Source organism: Microtus pennsylvanicus, chromosome 11 (genome assembly GCF_037038515.1).
Source record: "Microtus pennsylvanicus isolate mMicPen1 chromosome 11, mMicPen1.hap1, whole genome shotgun sequence".
Taxonomy (NCBI): domain Eukaryota; kingdom Metazoa; phylum Chordata; class Mammalia; order Rodentia; family Cricetidae; genus Microtus; species Microtus pennsylvanicus.
Genome location: NC_134589.1, coordinates 2,938,350 through 2,960,034, shown reverse-complemented (window position 1 = coordinate 2,960,034; position 21,685 = coordinate 2,938,350). Strand labels below are relative to the sequence as shown.

The 21,685-nt window shown below is 54.2% G+C and overlaps 1 protein-coding gene across 3 annotated transcripts in view; it reads right to left on the bottom strand.

Moving 5' to 3' along the window:
* Window positions 1-605: 605 nt before the first annotated feature.
* Tbc1d16 (TBC1 domain family member 16) overlaps window positions 606-21,685 on the bottom strand; it is an 83,823-nt gene continuing 62,743 nt past the window's right edge. Inside the window, exons 4-12 of one of the 3 annotated variants that reach the window (XM_075989921.1) lie at window positions 15,789-15,950; window positions 14,822-14,969; window positions 13,791-13,958; window positions 13,173-13,321; window positions 12,431-12,565; window positions 11,508-11,694; window positions 8,385-8,564; window positions 6,097-6,243; window positions 606-5,021 (exon numbers count right to left, since the gene is read on the bottom strand). In XM_075989921.1, coding sequence (XP_075846036.1) covers window positions 4,773-5,021; window positions 6,097-6,243; window positions 8,385-8,564; window positions 11,508-11,694; window positions 12,431-12,565; window positions 13,173-13,321; window positions 13,791-13,958; window positions 14,822-14,969; window positions 15,789-15,950 — 1,525 coding nt within the window. In that variant the 3' untranslated portion in view covers window positions 606-4,772. Of the gene's footprint in view, window positions 5,022-6,096; window positions 6,244-8,384; window positions 8,565-11,507; window positions 11,695-12,430; window positions 12,566-13,172; window positions 13,322-13,790; window positions 13,959-14,139; window positions 14,262-14,821; window positions 14,970-15,788; window positions 15,951-21,685 lie in introns of those variants that run through there. The other 2 variants (XM_075989923.1, XM_075989924.1) reach the window with 2 other exon arrangements.

Genomic DNA, 21,685 nt, shown 5'->3' with positions numbered 1-21,685 from the left:
TCAAAGTTCCATCGGGTGCTTCAGGTGAAGGCCAGAGTTCCCACCCCATTTGTTCCAGAAACTTCCATAGAACCCAGACAGACCCTTGAGTACCTTCTCATCACCTCAGCTTCATGATCTGTGACTGGCTCCCAGGGCTGATAAGACAGCAAGATCCCAGTGGTGATGCCTGAATTTCCCTTTAAACACCCAGCCTGCACCCACCAAGTTTCAATACACCGATTGTCTCCCAAAGGAAGTTCACACAGGATGACTTGGGCTTTTCTCGAAATAGGAGCCGGTCATCTAAGGCCCTGTCAAAAGCCGTCAGAGTTCCCAGGCATTGGGTAGCCAGGGATCCATGGACTCCCAGCTAATGGTCCCGAGGCCCATAAAGCATTCCCGAGTTCTCCCAGCTACTTCTCTCTACTGCCAGGCCCACCATGACCTTTGGGCCACGCCCCTGGCCTTCCCAGAGCAGGGCCTGCTGACCAACCCTTCTGGTTCTACACCCCAGTGATCTCAAGGCAGCCACGGAGCTAGGCAGGCTGGCCACATCTAAAGGCCCGACCTGGTCTGTCTGACCCGGCCACACTCACTAGGCTTCTCTGAAGGCGTCCGACCATGTGTGTGGCAATACTATTTTATTTATTTTGTGTGGAATCCACGAGAGTCAGGATTAACAAGGGTCATGGTAACCAGTCCTGACCTTGACCGGAAGGGGACTGTTAAAAAAAAAAAACACAACAGAGAAACCGAATCACTCGCTGTAGACATCAGCAATGGGGATATTTCATTACTTTAAAAACAAGACACACAAAAGGCTGTCTTCCCTCCAAGTGTGGGAGAAAGACAGTCACGTGACTTGACCTCTGAGAGCAGGAAGTGCTATCCTCCCACCTGGAACTGAATGCAATGTGTTTAAAGGCCTGGTGGTGGCAGGTATCTGCATGCAGCTGCTGAAGAAGCACGGAGTCCTCACGGAAGGATCTTCCCCGCTGTGGGCGAGGCCGGCCACGCAAGAGCACGTGCGCATGCGCACAGACAGGCGCAGGCCAAGCCCAACGAGGTGGCTTTGTGGCTCGCTTTTCTTCACAGAAGGTGTGGGTGGCACAGAGGCTTGCCCTCTGCAGGGGACACACAGGAGGCAGTGATGTGGGAGAGGCGTGGGTCTGCTGATTCCAGACCCGGGGGAGCACTCGATGGGAGTGAACAGCCCCTCCAGGTCACCACTGCGGAAGGCTAAGGCCAGTGGGCTCTTCCCTGAGTGGCAGGTGAGGTCCCTGGGCCATGGTTTGCCGCTCTTGTGGCAGCCTTTACATCCAAGTTCCCAGAGCAGTTACCCTGATGGAGAACCTTGCTCTCCTTTTATGGGTGAGGAAGTGGCTAGGGGAACCCTTCACTCCCTGTCAGGAAAGCTCTGGAGGACACTGGCTTCTTTAGGTTTGGGGTGGTTCCTTTTAGACCAGGTTAGTGCAGGACAAAATGCATCGCGGCCTTTTAGAAACACAAGACTAAGTCCAGAGGCTGCTCTGCTCTTCAGGGACTCCAGGGATCTGGCAAGTCTAGCCTCAGGCTATCCAGCTTCCCTGTGTCCTCCTCCCTCCTCGGTGGCCCAGCTGGGTGGGCCCTGGCCTGTCATGAACCCAGGCTATATCCCTGCATAAGTTTCCCACCCTCCTGGGCAGGGTGACCTCCAGAGACCTCTGCCAGGCTCCTTCCCACTGGCTGGCCAGCCCAGGGTGTCCCTCACAACCCCAGCCTGATTACACTGGAAAGGAGCCCACACAGAGGGGAGGCCACAGGTAGACTCTTGGAACTGTGAGGGGCTGATCTCTGCCTGAATTAATTCTGTCAAACACGAAATAGACGGGACAGGTGTGTCACCCAGTGTGGCAGCACACTCGCCTAGAATGAGTGTGGGCTCCAAGTTCCGCACGCTGCTTTCTCAGCACAAGAAAACATGAATGCAGGGAAGAGGTCAGAGGAACCGCTCGGGAGCTGACTCCCGATGCAGCCTACAGTTCTCCCCATTTTCTTTTGCTGTACCTTCTCCATGCCCAGAGCCATCAAAGGCACCAGCTCGGGGTGACCCTCCACTGGGTTGCTGCCCTCCTGTCAAGGGCTTCACACCACTTGTTGCAAAAACTCAGTCAAGACCAAAATCTTCCCCTCCTTAATTTAGCCTGTTTCCCTCCGTGTCCTCAGCTGTTCCCGAACCACATAGCTCTGTCTGCAGAGGTGAGCCAGGCCTCCTGGCTGGCACCTGGAGGCAGAGCTGTCTGGGGAAGCAGCGTCCTCTCTGTGCCCAGTGAGGACACTGGCCCAGGCAGGAGAGTACACATTCTACTCCACCCTCTTGCTGCTGCCCCCTCCCCCAACACTGTCCCCTCCACGTGGAGAGTAAGTGACCCTTTCCAAGGTAGGCACGTTTCACCAGTGTTAGTACACGCACACGTGCGTGCACGCACCCCAAAGATGTCCTTCTTTACCAGAGCCCCAATGACATTAGGGGATGTCGTCAGCACAGACATTAGCGGCAGGGCATGCGCACACGGGCGTGCTTGGTCAATAGCATTAAGTGTCATTTTAAAAAATGGGTTAAATAAGCCTTGTGGCCGAGAGACGGTGTGCGGGCTGATTACCCGTGATTTGTATGTCCTGGCGGTGGGAAGGCTAGAAGTCTAATGACTGAATTATCACCCTAATGCCTTTTGCTGGCTGGGAATAATCCTGGGGTAACAGCTGCCACAGGGTATTTGGCTGGTCTCCTCTAATTGCATCCAGATTAAGGTTGCTGTTCTGTGTGTGCAGGGCCTCTCCACTCCTCAGAGCAGAGCAGGGTTCTGTGAGCCCACACACCATGTCTGGCTGCAGAGGCCCCAGATGGTCTCACGCTGCAGGTAACACGGGGGACCGATAGTCCACGGGACTGGGGGGGGGGGATACCTGGTACAAGGCCGTCACTGACCGTTCTGGGTCAGGTCTTGGGGAGCACTAGGATCCTTGCTCTCAGAGACTCCCTGGGCCTGCTCCCCCCCCACTCCGTCCCCACCCTACATAGCAGAGTGCAGGAGACAAGGTGCTGTGTGATCCTGGGAGGGGGAGGGGAAGAGCTGGTTCCTCCTCCCTGGGAGTGATCTGTATCTAGATTTCCTGGAGCGGTAGGCAGATGGGACCCCTCTGAATCACCAGGCCTCTGCTACGTTGATTGCTCAGAGCAGCCCCAGAGCCAAGGGTTCACTCTCCTGGATGCTGAGTTCAGCCCGACCACCTGCTCTGCTGCCCCTCGGGCGGTCAGCAATGTGGTATCCACCAGCACTTAGAAAAACACTGCTCATTTCTGCCTCTACCGTCATGGGGTGACCCGAGACCCAGAGGCCAGTGCCGCCACACACCCATACACCTTATGTACCCACTGGGACTTCAGAAATGGTGAGCCCAGAAGAGAGTGAGCAATTCTACCCAATTCCACCAGAACCACCGAGTCCAGACTGCTGACCTAATGCTCGCCCTGTGTGCCAGTCAGGTTCTAGCCATGGAGGCTGTGTCCTATATATGAATACTGTGGTGCTGGACAGTAGATATGCCTGTACCCCAACAATCAGGACACTCTCTCCCAAAGGATCTTCCTAGAAGGATCCACGTCCTCAGAAGTGCTCCCAGAGAAGGGGGGCTGGGAAGGAAAGCGGCCGGCTGTTAGAGGTCTCTGCTTACATTCTGATAAGCACCTTTTAACATGGCACCGTCCTGCAGCGCCGCTCTCAGTGAGAAAAGTCAACGCAGGGCACCTCTGCCCACCCCTGCCGCCTGCATCCCCGTGACGGAGGGATCAAGGCTCCTTCCTTGACCAGCTTTTGGGACACCAGCTAGGGATACTCCAGAACACGCCATTAACCAACCTCAGTCCTCAGCTTTGGAGGACGGAGTGTGGGGGTGACCTTTTCCTTGGTAAGAGGCACAGCATCCCAGTGCTGCTCAGCCAGCGGAGATGCCAAGGGACAGAAGCCCCCTCCCTAGCCATTTCAGGTGCCCCTGTCTTGATGGGGGATTTAGATACTCTCACCTCCCCAGGACCAAGCATTTTCTCTTCAGAGGACCCCACGGTTGCACATACCACACCCCTCAACCCATTCAGGCCCCAGTGGGTTGCTGTTTTTGGTAGAGAGGACAAACCTCAGATCCTAAGGGGAGGATCCCAGTGGGAGGTACGTCTGACACTTGTCAACCAGCCTGTGCCTCTGGGGTAGGCATGTCCTTCCCAACACTCACATGGGCACTGTGGGAAGCTCAGGTCTGAACATCTGCTCACACGCTCTCTCTCTCTTCCCTCTTTCCCTCCCTCTCTGTTTTTGAACAGGTGTCTTCAGAGGGGTCTTGCAGCTGTGACCAAGAGGCTTCAGAAATACGCTTGACTCACTCAGGACAATCCTGCTCACCTGTGTCCCAGTGCCAATGTGAGGATGAAGCCTTTTCTGGATCCTGCTTTGTCCACAGCTCGTGGAGAGACTCTGGGCTCTGCTGGAGTCCACCCCCCCCCCCAAGCCAGCAGCCTGCAGCAGGCAGACATCCGGGGCCAGCCTTTCAGGAGCTGAATTCTCAGGGCATCTGATATCTGCTGTCACTTCTAGAGTCTGATTTTGTCGCCATGGTGACAAGGCTCTCTTCGCATTGGCCAGAGGCCTTTCCTTGTATTTCTAGATTCTGTTCCCTTCACATCCATCCCCACCCCCTCCCACTTGCCCAGGACCCCAGGGAGGTCCTCTTGCTCCTTGTCAAGAGCAGAGGCTTTCCTATCTGCGGAAACCAAAGGCCTCCCGCGGTGCCTTCGGGCCTTTCTTGCCTTCTCTTGGGGGCTTAGGTGATGGCATCTCCATTGTGCCCCCATAGGGACAGTTCTCTGAGCCCGGGTGGTGGCCGGCACACTCCACAGCTGGCATGTACCCGCTGTCCCACATGCCCGTCCCACACAGCTTACACAGGTCATGTAGGCTGCAGGGGATCCGTGGCAGAAGGCGGAACTGGTACAGGAGACTCCTGGCCTGCAGAGAGAAGAAAAGCTAAGGGGACAGCCAGGCCATCGGGATGCAAGGGAATAGTGGAAGTACATGGAACCAAGGGACACACTCATGGAGGGGACAGCACAGTGGCCTGGGTCTTCACTGGCTGCCCAAAGGTACCATGAGATACTTGGGTAGTTTAAGACACGAAATCCCCAGGTGAGGTGTGAGAGTCAGAAGGGCACGCCCCCAGCCCTCCCTGTCCTTTGCAGGACCCCTGCAACCCTGTCCCATTCCCTTCTGGACAGTAAAAGGCCCCTGCCTCACCGAGGTACTATGCACCACTGTAAGGTCAGTGCGATGATAGGCCCAAGGACCCCTTCTCTTCCCCATGGACCACCAGAGGACTAGAAAGCAGAGCATTGTCAGCTAGAGTGTGGGGAGCAGGAGGTGGGTGAGACTCAAGCCACTCAAGGTGGGTAAGAAGCGAGGCTTTCCCTCTCCTTCCTCACTTCCTAGCTCTGGACTCCTGGGTGGAGACTGGCTGGGCATGTATACATTGTTGCAGATGAAAGGGACTGTGTCCAGGGATGGCCCCCTGAGGACATGACAGCATTGCTGGGCTGAGGAGGCTGCATCAGGCGCTAGTAGTCCCCGTGGATCTGGTAGAGAAAGCCCAACAGGCAAGTGAGGGGCAGGCTGGAGCTTTGGAGGTGGGGTGGGGCTCTGTGATGTGAGGGGCTCTATGAGCAAGCTGAGCCCATGTGCTGGGTAGGGCTCTGTGGGCAGGGGTGGTGCTGTGAGGTGTGTGTGGGGCTCCGTGTGTGTAGCTGGGTCCTTTAGGTATGGGGCAGGGCTTCCCATGTCAGGGTGGGTCTGTGAGGTATGGGTGGGGCTCCGTGTGCAGGGGTGGGTCTGTGAGGTATGGGTGGGGCTGTGAGGTGTGGGCAGGGTTCTGTATGCAGGGCTGGGCCCTTTAGGTATGGGCAGGGCTTCCCATGTCAGGGTGGGTCTGTGAGGTGTGGGTGGGGCTCCGTGGGCAGGGGTGGGTCTGTACAGCATGTGGCCTGCTTCTGTACGGGGCAGACCTGACGGGTCAGGCCAGTGCGGTGCCCACCTTCCTGAGCACCAGCTCTCCGTTCATGTGCATGGCCAGGTTCCCAAAGTGCAGGAGCATCTGGTCTGTGGCCAACTGTTGCTCGATGACGTCATCCCCATAGATGGCCACGATGGCCACACAGATGAACAGGTGGAAGTAGTCCGTCTGTGGGGAGACAGAGAGCTCAGAGGGGCCCTGCCAAATCTGAACCAGAGCTCAGCCCTGACTGTGGCCGAGGCTGTCTGGGAAGCCTGCACCTCTGAAGACAGGGCCAGCAGTGACGGCTACACGCTGGGCCGCTGTGACAAACTGATGGATGATAACTGTGCCCCACCCTGGCCGTTGGTGCTCTCTTGGGAGGTGTCTGTGATGAGGGAAGAGAACACACACTTTCCTCCCTAGCCTGTCAGAACTCAGGGCAGGACCTCATGCAGAGGTCTTGAGGGTGTCACGTGTGTGCGAAGGGCTGATCAGGCCGCTTCCTGAAGACTCTAGAAGCTCTGGCGGCTGACTCCCTGGTGGTGAGTCCTCCTGCATCAGCCAAGTGTCCTTAGCATGCGCCCCTGTCTATGGCTGGTGGCTGAGCATCTAGGAAGATCCCTCCTAAGTCATCCCTCGAGGCCCCATGGAAGGCTGCCGCTACCATCTTGCTGCCCCTAACGAGATGCCCACAGCCCCTCCCTGCCTCCTGTAAGGCCACCTTGTGGACACATGAAGGTAGAAGGATGGGGGTTCTAGATAGTCCCTGTTGAATATTTTGATAACACCATGTGTGCTGCCATCTCCCAACCAGACCAGCAGTGTGCACAGGCACACTGAAGTCCCCATCCTTGGCCTGCCTGCGTTCTTACTGCGAAGGAATGGGAGGAGGGGAGAATGAGATACATTCTACGGGGATTGGCCCAGAGCGCAAGTCCCAGCTCCCGGGGCATCAAGCCACGGCACAGGGGCCTGCATGAAGCCTTTCCTTTGGAAGCTTAGCCCTCACCTGGCAGTGACTCCCCGTCTAGCGCTCACTCCTGGTTCGTTCATCATCTGGAAGGGTTTCATACTCAGCTGATGGGGAAAGGAAGATGTTCCAGAGGGACCACTAATTCCAAAATCTTATGGCAACATGAACTTGCTTTGTGGGTCTTGAACATGGCAGTGGCCAGCGGGCTAAGGAGCAGGGGCTGCCAACAACCTCAGAGAGCAGCTGAGTTACTTCCCCCTGACTCAGCCTCCCCGGCCACTCTGGATGTCTGTCTAGAATAGTCTTTAGGATGCATTGGCAGTGGATGCTGCAGGTGACAGAGGGAGAGCGACTTCGGAGCGTGCTCTCCACAGCCGGGGTCAGGGCTGGAGGACAGAGCTGTGCCCGGAGCACACGGATGGAGCTGCTTTTGGTTTGTGCAAGCTCGTGTGCATGTACATATGTGCGCCCACGTGAGGCCAGAAGATGGTATCTCGGGCTCTCTCGCTGGGACCTGGAGCTCAGCAATTAGGCTAAACTGACTGGCTAGCCAGTCCAGGAATCTGCCTGTCTCTGCTCCCCCAGCACGGGGCGGGAGGGTTATAGGTATGCACCACACAGCTGGTTTTTGTTTTTGTTTTCTGTTGGTTGTTGTGTTTTGTTTGTTTTGAGACAGTTCACACTGTGTAGTCTTGATATTCCCGGAACTCACAAAAATCTGTCTGCTTCTGCCTCCAGAACGCTGGGATTAAAAGTGTATATACCACCGTGTCTGGCATGCCTGGCTTAAAAAAAAAAAAAGAGTTCAGGGACTCCAGTGTGGATTCACGATCTTGCAAGGTAAGCACTCTACCCACTGAGTAATCTCTCCAAACTGGAGTATTATTATTTTTAAGGCTGATGGAGTCAAAATGACTTGCTGACTTCCTTACATTGATGGCTTGGGTGTAGCTTAGGGTGTAGAGTCAGCCCTGTGGGGGAGGAGAAACTGCTCGTGTGGAATACAAGTGGAGGCCCTGATCCAGGCTCTCTCTGGAGCTGTGGAAAGGCAGCTCAGGGTGGCCCGGCAGTCCCGGGGGGCCAGGCAGCATAGCCCTGTCCACAGCATGTGGGGACATACATCCTGGGCTGCTGTGACTGTCCTGTGGTGCGGATATCCCTCCCACTGACAGGCTGTGACAGAGGCAGTGAGGAGCATGTCAGCCAGCAATTTACATTGATTTCAACTACATGGGAGGGGAGGTCTGAAGCCGGCGGCACAGGCGGCTGGATGGGGTGAGGAGGTTTGGGGTGCCCACGGCCTAAGCACAGGATGACGACTGCACTCACAAGTAGCAGCGCTGGCTCCGCTCACCTGGTAGTGGGCCCAGCAGGCCTCCCAGATGCGCAGGGCCTCGGCCTCAGGAAACTCCCGTTTGAAGCAGAGCAGGAGCCAGCGATGGCAGAACAGCATCTGGAGGCCGTCCTCGCCCAGCGAGACCAGGTGCTGGTAGAAGCGCTGGTGTGTCAGCCGCAGCAGCTCCCGCAGGTACAGCTGGGGGTGGCAGGGGGAGGAGGGTGTTACCCAGACCCCGGGAAAACCTGCCCACCAGGGCCAGAAAGACCTTACTCAGGGCATCTTCAAGCCCAAAAGCACACAGAGGAAGAAAGTCTTTCTGTCTGCCAAACACATCAGCCAGCTACTATGTCAGACTACACTGGAGCCCCCCCCCCACAAGCCCCCCTTCCCTCTCTCCCCCCCCTCTCGTGTGTGTGTGTGTGTGTGTGTGTGTATAAGTGTGTGTGTGTATAAGTGTGTGTGTATAAGTGTGTGTGTGTACCCAGAGGTTGACATTGGGTATCTTCTAACAGTCTACCTTATTTTATTTTTTTAAAAAGATTTATTATTAAACAAATGGAACATATTTATTTTATATGTATGAGCGATCTGCCTGCACGTATGCCTCTGCAGCACACTGGTGTCTGGTGTTCACGGAGGCCAGAAGAGAGAATTGGATCCCCAGGAACTGGAGTTACAGATGGTTCCTAGCAATCGTATGGGAGCTGGGATCAAATCCAGGTCCCCTGCAAGAGCGGGCAGTGCTCTTAACCACTGAGCTATCTCTCCAGCCCTTATTTTATTATTATTAATCATGCGTGTAGAGATGGGCCTGTGTACATGACTTTAGGTAGCCAAGGAGGCCAGAGTTAGTGATCTCTGGAACTGGAGTTACAGGCAAGCGCGAGCTGACGGACTCAGCTGCTGGGGATTAAACTCAGGTCCTCTGCAAGAGCAGCTTGGTGCATCCTCTAACCCTCTCAGCTGTCTTTCCAGCTCGAGTCTACCTTTTTTGTCTTTCCAGCTCGAGTCCACCTTTTTCGAACAGAGTCTCTTGCTGAACCTAAAGCTCGCCAATGAACTGGACAGGTTGGGCAGCAAACGGCAGAGATCCACCTGTCTGTGAACTTCCCTGGGACACACCCAGCATTTTCCCCGGGTTCTGGGGTGGGGGGGGACTCATGTCCTCAGGCTTGTACAACAGGCACTCTGCTGAGTCATCTCCCAGCCCCAGCCCTTGGAATCTCGCTCACACCTGTCTACCGGTGCCTCTTAGATCGAAAGATATCCCAAGAGATCAGGGTATAGCCCTCGGCACAGTATGACCTCCTGGGTGGCCAAGGAGACTGACTGACTCAGCGTGAAGTCAGCCCTCAGCCTCGGTCGACCCCCAGGGGCTGTTCCTACTGGATGCCTAACCAAGCAGGGCAAGCAGGGTTATTCATGAAACCCCAGCAACAGCCCCTTCTGTCCCACCACGATCCAGCGACTCCCAGAGCTGACTGCAGTTTCAAGATGCTGTCTGAATTTCAAAATTCTGGATTCCTGTGTGTCAGGTCACCGGGTCGCATGGGACTTGACAGAGGCTATTTCTGGCAGCACCAGGTGGGGGCTGCGGACTGCTGACGCCACCAGGAAACCAATCTCCAGCAGCTAATGAGTCACTGGCGTGTGCCGCCAAGCTGCTAGGGTGATGGCGTCAGACCCTGTAATTGCCTCCCTGGGTACCGTGGAAACCTGACATCACAGGGATGCGTGATGAGGCCAGGGCCGAGGGTCCGGTTAGGGGTCAGTTGTCTGCTGCTGAGCGGAGGATAGTGGGGCCTCAGGACTCCGTACCACTCCTAAGCAAGCACACTGCTATCCCTACGGGCCAGGGTCTCCACTCAGTGGCTCACAGAAGGCCGAGGCCGCCGTGTGGCTGACGGTTCTCTAATGGACATCCAGCGTGCACAACTGTGCACAACTGCCAAGTGCCCTGTACCTTCTGCCGCTGGCTGTTCCTCACTCACACCTTTCCTCACACAACCCTCTAGTCCCCAGGTTGATCTATGGGCCATGCTTCCTGCCCTCCTCAGTTCTGCCATCACTTGCTGAGGCATACGTTATACAGCCAGAGGCCACTGAGCACGGTTACCCCAAACCCTCTGTGCAGCTGAGTCTCCAACACTTGAGATGGTAGAAAATAGAGACAGCCATGGGAGGGGCACCTGCGACTCCTGTCCTCAGAGATCAATGCCCTCGGCTCCTACGCTCACTCTGTCAGCTTGTCTACTTCCAAACCAGGCCATGTGCGGGATGGAGGGCAGGCCATCCAAATCCTGGCAGGAGCTTGTTACAAACACAGGTGCCTCTCAGTGACAATATCCAGGCCCCAGGCACTCGGTGCTTCTCAGTTTATGTACAGCTGATCTCTTGGACACAGGGGTGGGACATGGAATCAGAGTCAGTTGAGCCCCACAAAAAGTCAGCTTTTTTTTGTGGGGGTGGGGAAGATGTGAGACTTGCCTGCTGGACATCTGGGTCTGTTCCCACTGCATACAGCTGCCCTGGTGGTCTGTAATGGGCCCTGCTAGTGACACACACCTGAGCCAAGCAGCATGGACTTCCCTTTCTTTGCCCTACCCAGGAGGCTGGATTGTGATAGCCCTGCAGGGAGGCAGAAGGCCAGCAGGGTAGGGTCTTAAACAGTCAGTCTCTGGGGTTTCAGGAAGAGAGGGTTAAGAGGCTGTCCCAGACCCAAACACATATCTCCTGGAGGTGGCCAATTGGCTCTTCCCAGGACACTCTGGTTTCTGCCACCTACTGATTCCTGATGTCGTGGCTGCCTTTCACCCTCAAGACCCCTGGCAGCAGCTGAGCAGTGGTGGCGCACGCCTTTAATCCAGCACCCAGGAAGCAGAGGCAGGCAGATCTCTGAGTTCAAGGCCAGCCTGGTCTACAGAGTGAGTTCCAGGACAGCCATGGCTACACACAGAAAAACCCTGTCTCAAAAAAATAAAACCAAATGAAACAAGGCAGTGTGCTGTCTCTTTGAACCCTCTGGTACACAGACAGACGTGCACATACACATACTGATGTAAGCACACAGATCCACATATACAAGGCACAAATATATACATGCACACACACACACACGCACACATGGGCACGCCTCACCAGCTGTCTCTCCATGTCCTCATCACGGGGAGAACTAACGAAGATGGTATTCTGCATCAAACCCACGAAGCACCAGAAAGTGTCCGATTCATCCAAGACCTCAGCCAGGATGGGGGCCACCAGGTCTGACATGCCCTGTGAGTAGCCGATGGCTGGATTGTACACAGCATAGTTCAGCAGGATCCTCCTGGTGGGGCAGTGGGGAGTGAGCTGGCCCATCCCATCTCTGTAGTCCCCATCAGAGCCTGTCGCGCAGCTGCTGGGGCCCCTCCTTCATCTTGGTCTCAGGGGAGGCAGCACCCAGAGGCAGATGCCACAGAGCTGATCATCTAGAGAGTGTGGGTTATTGACCAGGTGTGGTGTGCATGCCTTTAATCCCAGCACTCAGCAGGCAGGCAGGCAGATCTTTATGATTTTGAGGCCAGCCTGCTCTCTATAGAGTTTCAGGACAGCCAGAGCTGCATAGAGAAACCCTGCCTCAAAATAAATAAATAAATAAATAAAGTCTGGGCTCTGATGGAAGTCAGTGGGACTCATTTTTCAAGTGGTAACAGCATTTGCCAGAGCCCAGAGCAGGGGCTGGGCAGGAATGTGGGTACTACTTTCTTAACGTTGGTTCACTGTGACACAAAGGGTGGGCTGGCTAGGTCGTTTTTATGGGCAATTAATTTTGTGCAGTTACTTGCCAGGCTGCAGCAGAATATCAAGATGGCAGCCTCGGACTCAATATGGCGTTCTAGAGGAGGCATCGTGAGGAGATACGAGCGCACACGGCAGCATAGGGAAGGAATGTCCTTCGGGAGCAGGGGCCAAGCCAGGAGAGGGTCCCCTGCTCGGGTGGAGAGCTGTGCTGCACAGCAGCCAGGGAGTCCCACAAGGTCGGTCACAGATTTGCACACGGGGAGGCCAGAGACACCAGGTACCTCATGCTCTCCACATTCGGGTTGTCCTCCCCTCGGAAGAACTGGTTGTTCCTATCTGTCCGAACCACATCCTTGTCCACGGTGAACTGCACACTGCGCCAAAAGGCTCTCTGCTCCTCAGGAGTCATGGAGAGCCTGTGGGGAAGACAGACACCATCCTGAGGTCAGCTGTGGCAGGGGGATGCCCTGGAGTACCCAGGGAGGGGATAGTCCAGCAGACCCCGGGGACCTGGAGTAGCTGCACTTCAGGATATAGAAGCCTGGGCTCTGCTAGCTCCACCTCTGCTGCTAAGACTATGGGCACCAACAGAGGGGTGTGTGTGCACACGCGTGCGCATGTGTGTGCGCTGTCAGCACCAACCCTCCAGCTCCCAACGCTGTGTGTGTGTGTGTGTGTGTACATGTGCCTGTGTGTGGTGTATTCAAAGCTTTCCTCATGTTAATTCAAGTCCAGCCCTGCAGAGGAGAGCTGACTGGAACCTGTAGGCAGTGAAACCTTTGTGGGAGGCAGCTTTCAGTCCTGAAGTCAGGTTCCCAGCCCAGCCTGCCGCTGGTGAACCCTGGCCCTTGGACCAAGGCGCTGGGGGTGTGGTGTAGCAACTGCCCGTAGACTGCCAATGGTGCTGGCTCTCGGGAGACTCAAGCTCCAAAGAAACCGCGGTTCATGGGATATCGGTCGGTGATGAATTACACCTCTGAATTCCCCGCCGTGGTTAGATGGGACTCCTGGGGCGCACTGCACCTTTTTTGCTGAATCGCTGCGTATTCCTTTCGCTTCTGCTCCCGCAGCGCCTCGCGCTCCTCCGACGTGGACTCGTGGCTATAGTAGTGCAGTAGGAAAGGCCAGACCTCCCCCCGGATCGACACATCAATGCCGCCAAAGAAAATGGCCTGGAGGAAGCAGCACAAGTTGAGGGGGTGGGTGGGGGAATAGAGTATAAAACAGGGCAGCTCAAAGAACCCCAAATCCCCAGAGAAGGGTGTCGTGGGGCCTTTGGCGCGCCTCGATTCAGACCCCCGGCAATTTGCACATGTTTACAAGGGGAAAGTGTTGGAGAGGCATTCCCATACAGGATACAAACCGGCTCATTTCAATGTCAAAGCCCCCCCGGGGTGGCACTCTGAGATCGATGTGTCATTCTCACGTCATGGACTAATCCTGGGGGCTTTAATACTTCAGAGTCTGCAGGGCCCACATGGGATCCCCAATCTTGCGCAATTGTCTCCTCAGTGAAGCCTGACCACTCCATCAATGCAGCGAACAGGACCCTCCAGAGGCGGTGGCCCACCACCCACCCGCTGTCCCCGCGGCTTGACTACAAGGGTTCCCCGGAGGCTGACCAGGTGGCCGCCGCCGTACCTGGCGTAGCTTGTATTCCTCCTCCACCTGGCCCAGATCGTTCAGGTGGTTGAGCCAGGCAGACACGTCCAGCCTCCGGTACAGACTCTCTTCCGGGTGGGTCTCAGAGGATGGCAGCTTGGGCCGTCGGATAGAGAACTGCATGCAAGTCCTCTCATCTGTGACCTGCTGGATGGGTGGGAGGAGCCCCGGGTGGAGAGCAGGATCTCAGATCTTGGGCTTTGGGAGCCTGAGATGCTTTTCCCAGGATGTCAAAGCCACTCTCTCCTCTGGGAGGAGGGGAGGCGCTGTCCCTGCTCACAAACTCCTAAATGGCAAGTGTAATTAGACACAATTAAAATGAAAATACCTTCATCCTAACACCACTCTCCCTCTGCAGCTCACAGTCTCCACCGCCCCCACTCCCTCTCCTGCCCGGCTGCAAAGAAAACCAGAATTAATACCCCTTACGGCCCAACTTCCCTCTGCCAGGGAGAGCCTGCAATAGATTCCATTCGATCGGCCACATACAAAGGCCCGCTGTTCGGCGAGCAGGGGAGCCAGCCTGTCAGACTGTCTCCATGCGCAGTCACGAGTCCAGGGCCAAACCGCAGCTGACATTTAATTCAAAAATCAAAGGTTGCTCGATGCAGAGGGGGGCCCATACCTCTATTGTAATAATGGGAGCTGGCGGGAGGCTCTGCGGGTAGGGCTGTAAAGTCAGCCCCCGGCTCTAATAAGCACATACAGTACCTTAAGCAGGTGATTAAAGGGCTCTTATTGCCTCTGTATGCAGATTGAGCAAAATATGGCAAGAAGCCTTGTCAAAACATGAGTCTTCAAGGGCTCAGAATGACTTTCAGAAAGGCCTGGGCACACATTTCAACCCCAAGCACATTGCTGGCAGTCGCCGCAAACCAGACAGCCAAACGCCATCGTCCAGAGGGGATCCCAAGAGCCAGACCCATGGGTTTGGGAGCTGGTATTCTGGGAGAGGCATTTCCACCCCTGGCCCTAACCAACCATGTCCACCCCACTCTCCGCTGGGTTACCTGGTCCCTGAGGTGCGTCTCTGTGCAGAACTTCCATTGCTGGAACACCTCGGAGAGCTTGTCCAGGCCACCGTGGTGGAAGTGGAAAATCTTGTACTGGCTCTCCCGGCTGGCCACCACCAGCTGGCCACTCGTGCAAGCCTCGTCACTAAAGGGTCACAGAGTGGGGGAGGGATGGAGGCGTTCACGCAGGTTCTGAGGTCTGAGTTTAACCAGAGCACGCAGTCAGCCACCTCAGGCAGGAAATAGTGAGCCCCATGGGAGTCTGGCTGCTTGTGTGAGGAGTGGTGTCAACCAAGCTCAGTACTCTACCTAGGAAGCAAAGGCAGCTGGATCCAGAGAACCCTGCACACCATTCCTGAGCCACCCAGGAGACCTGGAGGAGTGCGGAGGGCTGGCTGGAGGCAGATCTGGACCACGCAAGGATTTGCTCAACCTCCTCTACCCTCATATCTGAATCATAAGGGGTCCAGGGAGGGGGCTTCCCAAAATCTCCCTCCAGGCTGTCACCAGACCCGACCACCTCAGCACCACAGGGAATCCTACAGGGACTTTTGATAGGGTGCTGACTGGGACTGATGTGGAAAAACCCGACAGCAGAAGGCAGTGACTGGGGTCTATGAAGGAAAGGCCACCTTTCTCTAGAGGCCAACTATGCAAATGTCCCATGGTGCCCCCAAGGCACAAAACCCTGCACCGCTCATCAGCAAGTACCCACCTGGTGTGGGTTTTCTTTCCTGAGCAGGATGTTGGGGGACAGAATGGGATGACCTCAAGTGGGATTACCACTTGCTACCGTGGATCAGGGAGGCAGCGGCATAGGCTAGAGCAGCTGCAGCCCCTCGATGTCCGCGAGACTGGAAATGCACATGGCTAGATGTGCCTCCCCACACATCTGTACACGCATTACACACAGGCACACATGCTTGCGCACACTCGTGTACACGCCGCCAGGAAGCAGACTCACCTGAAGAAGAGTCTCAGGGAACGCATGTGGCCCAGGTCCACACGGAACACACCGTAGATCTGCTCCAGGGCGCACCCCCGCTGTGGCTCATCCCAGCGAGGTGTCTGCAGGAGGCCATTGCTGTCGGGGAACCGCAGGTTGGCATCCGAGCTAGAGGGGGAGCTGGCAGAGCAGGTGGTGTGAGGACCTTGCATCTCTCTGCGATGCCAGCCCAGGGGAAGGATGGGGAGGGGGACATGCAACATTCACCCCGAGCTTAAACACATGGCATAAGACGGAACATGCTTTGCCAGAAGCTGCACCCCAGATGCTAGGGAACGAACAAGTGAGGAAGTTGGGTCCGTTACTCGTTGGCCAGTGATAGTTTGGTTTGACTGGAAAAGCGTCTTTTTTAATGAGCAGATGCGGAGGTACCTTGATATGGGCAGGAAGTTGCCAGGATGGCAGACAGCACTAGATAGAGCTCACACCTCCTGAGTGAACAGAGGCGTGTTACCAAGCCTCCCCGAGCCTCTACATCTTATTTATAATGTGACGATAGCAAGGATATGTGTGGAATAAGCAACTGTAAAGTGCTTGGTCCCCTGGGGCCAGTGAAGGGCCGCTGCTCCGTCACAGTCTTAGACAGTACGGAGCTTCTACCCAGGTTTAGAGTTCTTGTTTCTGAAAAGCCATGCTTATATGAGGAAACACATGGGCCACTAACATTAACTATAGGCCTTGGGTAATGACATGAGGACATGGGCTTGACCGCTTCCCACATGCCGGGAGGGGAGGTGGGGGGGGGAGCGTGCACGGGCATCAGAGCCTGTGTCAGGGCCAGAGTCGACATCAGGGATCTTCCTCCGCCTCTCAGAGTCTCTCAGAGACCCTGGAGCTCGCTGATTGGCCAGACTGGCTGCCCATCAGTGACCCTGGAGCTCGCTGATTGGCCAGACTAGCTGCCCAGCACAGGTCCCAGGGTTCCTCTTGTCTCCGTTTTCTCTGGTGCTGAGGTTACAAGGGTTTGTCGCCAGGCCTGGCTTTATAAAGAAAGTGTAAGTGCAAGGGATCAAACTCGGGTCCCTGTGCTCGCACAGCAGGCTCTTCGCCCGCCGAGCCCCCTCCCTGGCCCTCAGGTTTTCGTTTTTGTTTTTCTTGTTTGTTTCTTTTGAGACAGTGTTTCTTTGTATAGCCCTGACTGTCCTGTAACTCGCTCTGTAGACCAGGTCGGCCTTGAACTCAGAGATCTGCCTGCCTCTGCCTCCTGAGTGCTAGGATTAAAGGCGTGCGCCATCATCGCCCGGTCCTCATGTGTTTTTATAGCACGTAGTTTTATTGCATGAGTAGTGGGATTACCCACTCTTCAGAAAAGGAAACTGAGGACCAGAGGGGGCCACACCCAGTGAGGAGCGGAGCTAAGACTGGATGGAACCTGAGCTCTATCCTCCCTGAGCGTGTAGTATGGCTATGCCACCCTACCATTCTCTCTCTCTTTTTTTAATTCATGAATTATTTACATTTTCTTTTGCAAAATATTTTATTATAGTTTTAGGCATCGCTGGTTAAATCCTGGTGTGTAGATCTAGCAGTAAGTTCTTCAAACAATAAGGCGGGTATACCCTGAGCAAAGGCAGGCAGGAGTGGGTTTGTGGTCTTGTACTGACTCAGCGCAGTCAGTAGCTGCTCTCTGCTAGAGCAGAAGATCCGGTGTAAACCACCCAGTGAACAGATTCCTGGGAAGCCTGGGTCCATTCAAACCCTTCACAGTCCCCAGAACGTCAGGCCAGTTATAATATGGCTCTCCTTCCCGACCTACGTCAGGAAGTCAGGCCAGCAGGGTCCTCCCACGGCCCAGGATGCACCCCAGTCTTCCTGAGTGGACCCTGAATGGACCCTGCCACTGCACTCTGTAAAGTGTTCTGCCAAAAGCTGCTTCCTACCATCCCTCGCATGGTACTGCTAGGCTGTGTGCGAAGAGGCTGGGGTCTCTATACATCCTGTCGTAGTACCATCCTCCAACACCTTCCTAATCTCCCAGAACCCCACAAAGCAGGCAGCAAGACACTGAGTCAGGGTGCGGCAGAAGGCCCCTGCTGGTCCCTGGGAGTTGGGTGCGGGGCTGGAGTAACGTGTTTCTGAAAAACAATGGTTATATGAGCAGGCTTCCTGCTGTGATGTCAACATGGTGACATTCAGGAAAAGGAGAGCTACGCAGACATTAAAAGATCAATGGTTGCCAGGGGCTGGAGGAGAGGAGATACGGACGGGGGAGCACAAGACAATACAATCCTCTCTATGACACCACAAGGTTATTACCCGTTTGCCCAAACCCAGAGAACATGCAAGAGCAAGACAATGCCTTGTGCAAACTGTGGGCTTCTGGGTGATAAGGGTCCATTAGTGTAGGTAGGTCCATCCACTGTCTCGTGGCTGATGCTGACACTGGGGTGGTTGGGTCCTCATGGGACCAAGGACACACACACACACACACACAGGTGATTTCTGCAGTGAGCCTAAAACTATCAAGCCAGGTGTCACGGTACAAGTCCATCATCCCCGCACTCCAGAAATGGAGGAATAAGGATCAGAAGTCTAAGCTGCATGAGTGAGCTGTGCAGTGAGACTGAGGCTAACCTAGGCTTCCTGATGACAATAATAACGAAAATGAGCTGTCCACATACTGCATATGTTAACGATGAATGCTGTTAATGTATTAACATGCACATAAATTATAGAAATGAATACTACACGGGAGAGTGTCAAGAGGAAGGAATACACAGGAAACATTATGTTCACATCTAGAGTAATAAAATTAATTCAAGTGCAAAAGAGACTGTTCTGGGGTGAGTCTTAAATTGGTAATAGTTCAAAGATTATAAACTCTTAGCTAGAAGCAGAGAGGTGGCTCAGCAGGTAAGTACAAATCATGTTCCTGCAGCAGAACCAGGTTCAGTTCCCAGCGTCCACATCAGGCAGCTCACAACTTGTCCAGCCTCCTCCTCTGGCCCCTGTGGGCACCTGTTCTCTCTCTCCCGATCTATCTATCTATCTATCTATCTATCTATCTATCTATCTATCTATCTCTATCTATCTATCTATCTATCTATCTATCTATCTATCTATCTATCTATCTATCTATGTGTAGTCTTAGCTATTCATAATATTAATATGTATATCTTTGTGGGAATAAAAAACAAATATTGGAAATCTAAGCCAGGAGGGGTGGCATATACCTGGACTTCCAGAACTTGAGAGGCAAAGGCAAGAGGATCAGAAGTTCAAGTCGTCCTTGGCTACAAAGTAAATTGAGGTCTCAGTGGGCTACCCGAGAACCTGTCTCATAAACAAATCAAACAGGCAAACGTGTGTGTGTGTATACACATATATAGCAAGCCCCAGGGTTCTCAGGAACACTTTGGCACAGTTCAGAGGAATGCAGGAGACTGGCCTAACTCTTCGGATTGGCTTAACATACCTGTATGTTTTCAACTTTTTATTTCCTCTCTAGCAATTAGTTCAAGGAGAATAAGCCACAAAACCACATGCATGAATAGACATGGAACAGCCTATTGGCAAAACTGACGAAACCCTACCAATTAGGAATGGAAAGGAGCTTCCTCAGGAGAGGAAGGATGCTGTGCACTATAGTAACATCAGACTTAGTGGAGAAGGACGGAACTGTTCCCCTTAGAAAGTGGGGGTTAAGGCTGGCGAGACGGCTCAGTGGTTAAGAACACTTGTTGCTCTTGCAAAGGACCAGAGTTCTGGTCCCCAGTCCCTACATGACAGTTCACAACCATCTGTAACTCCAGTTCTGGGGGACCCAACATCTTCTTCTGACCCCCTAGGGCACCAGACATGCACACGATACACAGACATACATGTTGGCAAAACACTCATATGCATAAACTAAACAAGTATAAAAGTAAAACTATAAAAATTAAAACAAGCCAGGAGCTAGGTAACGGTTCTGGCTTCCACGGGTATCCTGTATCCTCCCGTGTCCACCTCACCTCCGCATAAGACAGGAAGAGGGAGGGGGAGCCACAAAGACTGGCGTTGGGGGGGAAGAGCGCAATGGTCCCTGCTGGTAAAGGATGTGACTGTTTATATGACGCGTCTCCAGGGAATTGTAAAACAACTCTTAGAGCCAGCGAGTGCACTGAGCGCGTTTATAGGCTGGATGGTTAATAGAGAAAACCGGACTGCCTCCTTGGGCCATCGAGGCATGACTGGAAAATGAAACAACACGTTTAACTTATACCATAAGTAAAGCCCTGGCGGGGGGAGATGGCTCAGTGGACAAAGCTTTGCTATGGAGGTTTTGCGACCAGAGTTTGGGCCCCCAGAACCCACAGAAAACCCTGCATCATCCCAGTGCTGGGGAAGTGGAGAAGGGATTTTTGGCTGGCTAGCCAAGCAGACTCAGGGATCAGTGGTTGGGTGAGAGACCCTGTCGCAGTAAATAAGGAGGATGGCAATCAAGGAAGACGCCAGATGTCAACCTCCGCGTGCGTCCACAATGCCAGCATGCACAAGGAACACGCATCCACAAAACAGTCCAGATACCATTTGGGGTCGGTGATGAAGCTGGACCACTGATACACAGCCAGCACAATACACCAAGAAACTATTCCGCTGAGCAAAAGAAGCCAGACCCAAACAGAGTGCACACATGTGTGATGCCATCTGCATACAAATGTACCCAAATAACTAACCCCAAAGTGAGAGAAATGGCAGTGCATGTGTGTGTGTGTGTGTGCGCACGCAAGCACATAGGTTACCAAGAATTGGACCCACATCCTTAGACAAGCACTCTGTTACAGAGCTATACCCCAGTCCTCTTTTCATTCTGTCCTCTGAGACAGGCTCTTACTGAGTTTCCCTGGCCCTTTTGATGCTTCCGTCTTCCTGAATCAGCATCCTGAGTAGTTGGGACCACAGGTCTCTTAGTACAGACCTGACTTCCAACTTTGTTATTGCTGTTGTGTGAAAATATCAAAGTTTCCTGTCATAACATTATTTAGATTTGTTTGTTTTACTTTATGTGTAGGATTATTTGCCTGTATGTGTATCTGCATACCACATGCATGTCTGGCACCTGAAGAGGTCAAAAGAGGACATTGGATCTCCGAGAACTGGAATTACTGCCAGCTGTGAGCTGCCATGTGGGTGCTAGGAATTGAACCCAGGTCCTCTAGAAGTGCAACCAGTGCTCTTAACCACTGAGCCATCTCTCCAGCCCCCTCCATAAGCATTTTTAGAGTAGGGTTCAGTGGTGCTAAATTAACCACAGGACTCTGCGTCACCACCTGCCTCCCTGAGAACACTCGGTTGTGTGAGACAGAGGTGCTATGACATCTGTGAAATGACGTACCTCTTCCCTGCCTTCTGGGTCCCCTGCAACTCATCCTCTGCCACAGGGGTGTTTTACTGAGAACAGAGCTGTCAAGGCTGGTCCACTACGGCAGCCAGACTCTGACCCCATGCCCCTCCAAGGCGGAGTGACTTCGCAAGGTGTGGACAGACCACGTTTGTGTGTGTACCTGTCTGCTTTGTTCTCGATGATTCTCTGAACACAAGAACCTCCTCAGGTCGCTGCCATCCAGCCTTTCAGACACACGCCCTGAAGAGGAACTGCTGCATCTTTCTGTCTAGATTTTTCTGAGGTGCCACCCATCCCCGTTTCCCACAGCACACACCCCACCCCACCCACAGGACACACGGGTGCTGCTTTCTCTGCACTCACCAGCACTCCTGATGGCCTGTTTTCACATGTACAGCAGCCTTGCAGCGTGGAGCGCTCTCCCTGCAGCTTTGGCTTGCTCTCTTCAGTGGCTCCTGCACCCCTGCTTGGTGATTCCTGCACCCCTACTCAGTGGCTCCTGCACCCCTGCTGATGATTCCGGCACCCC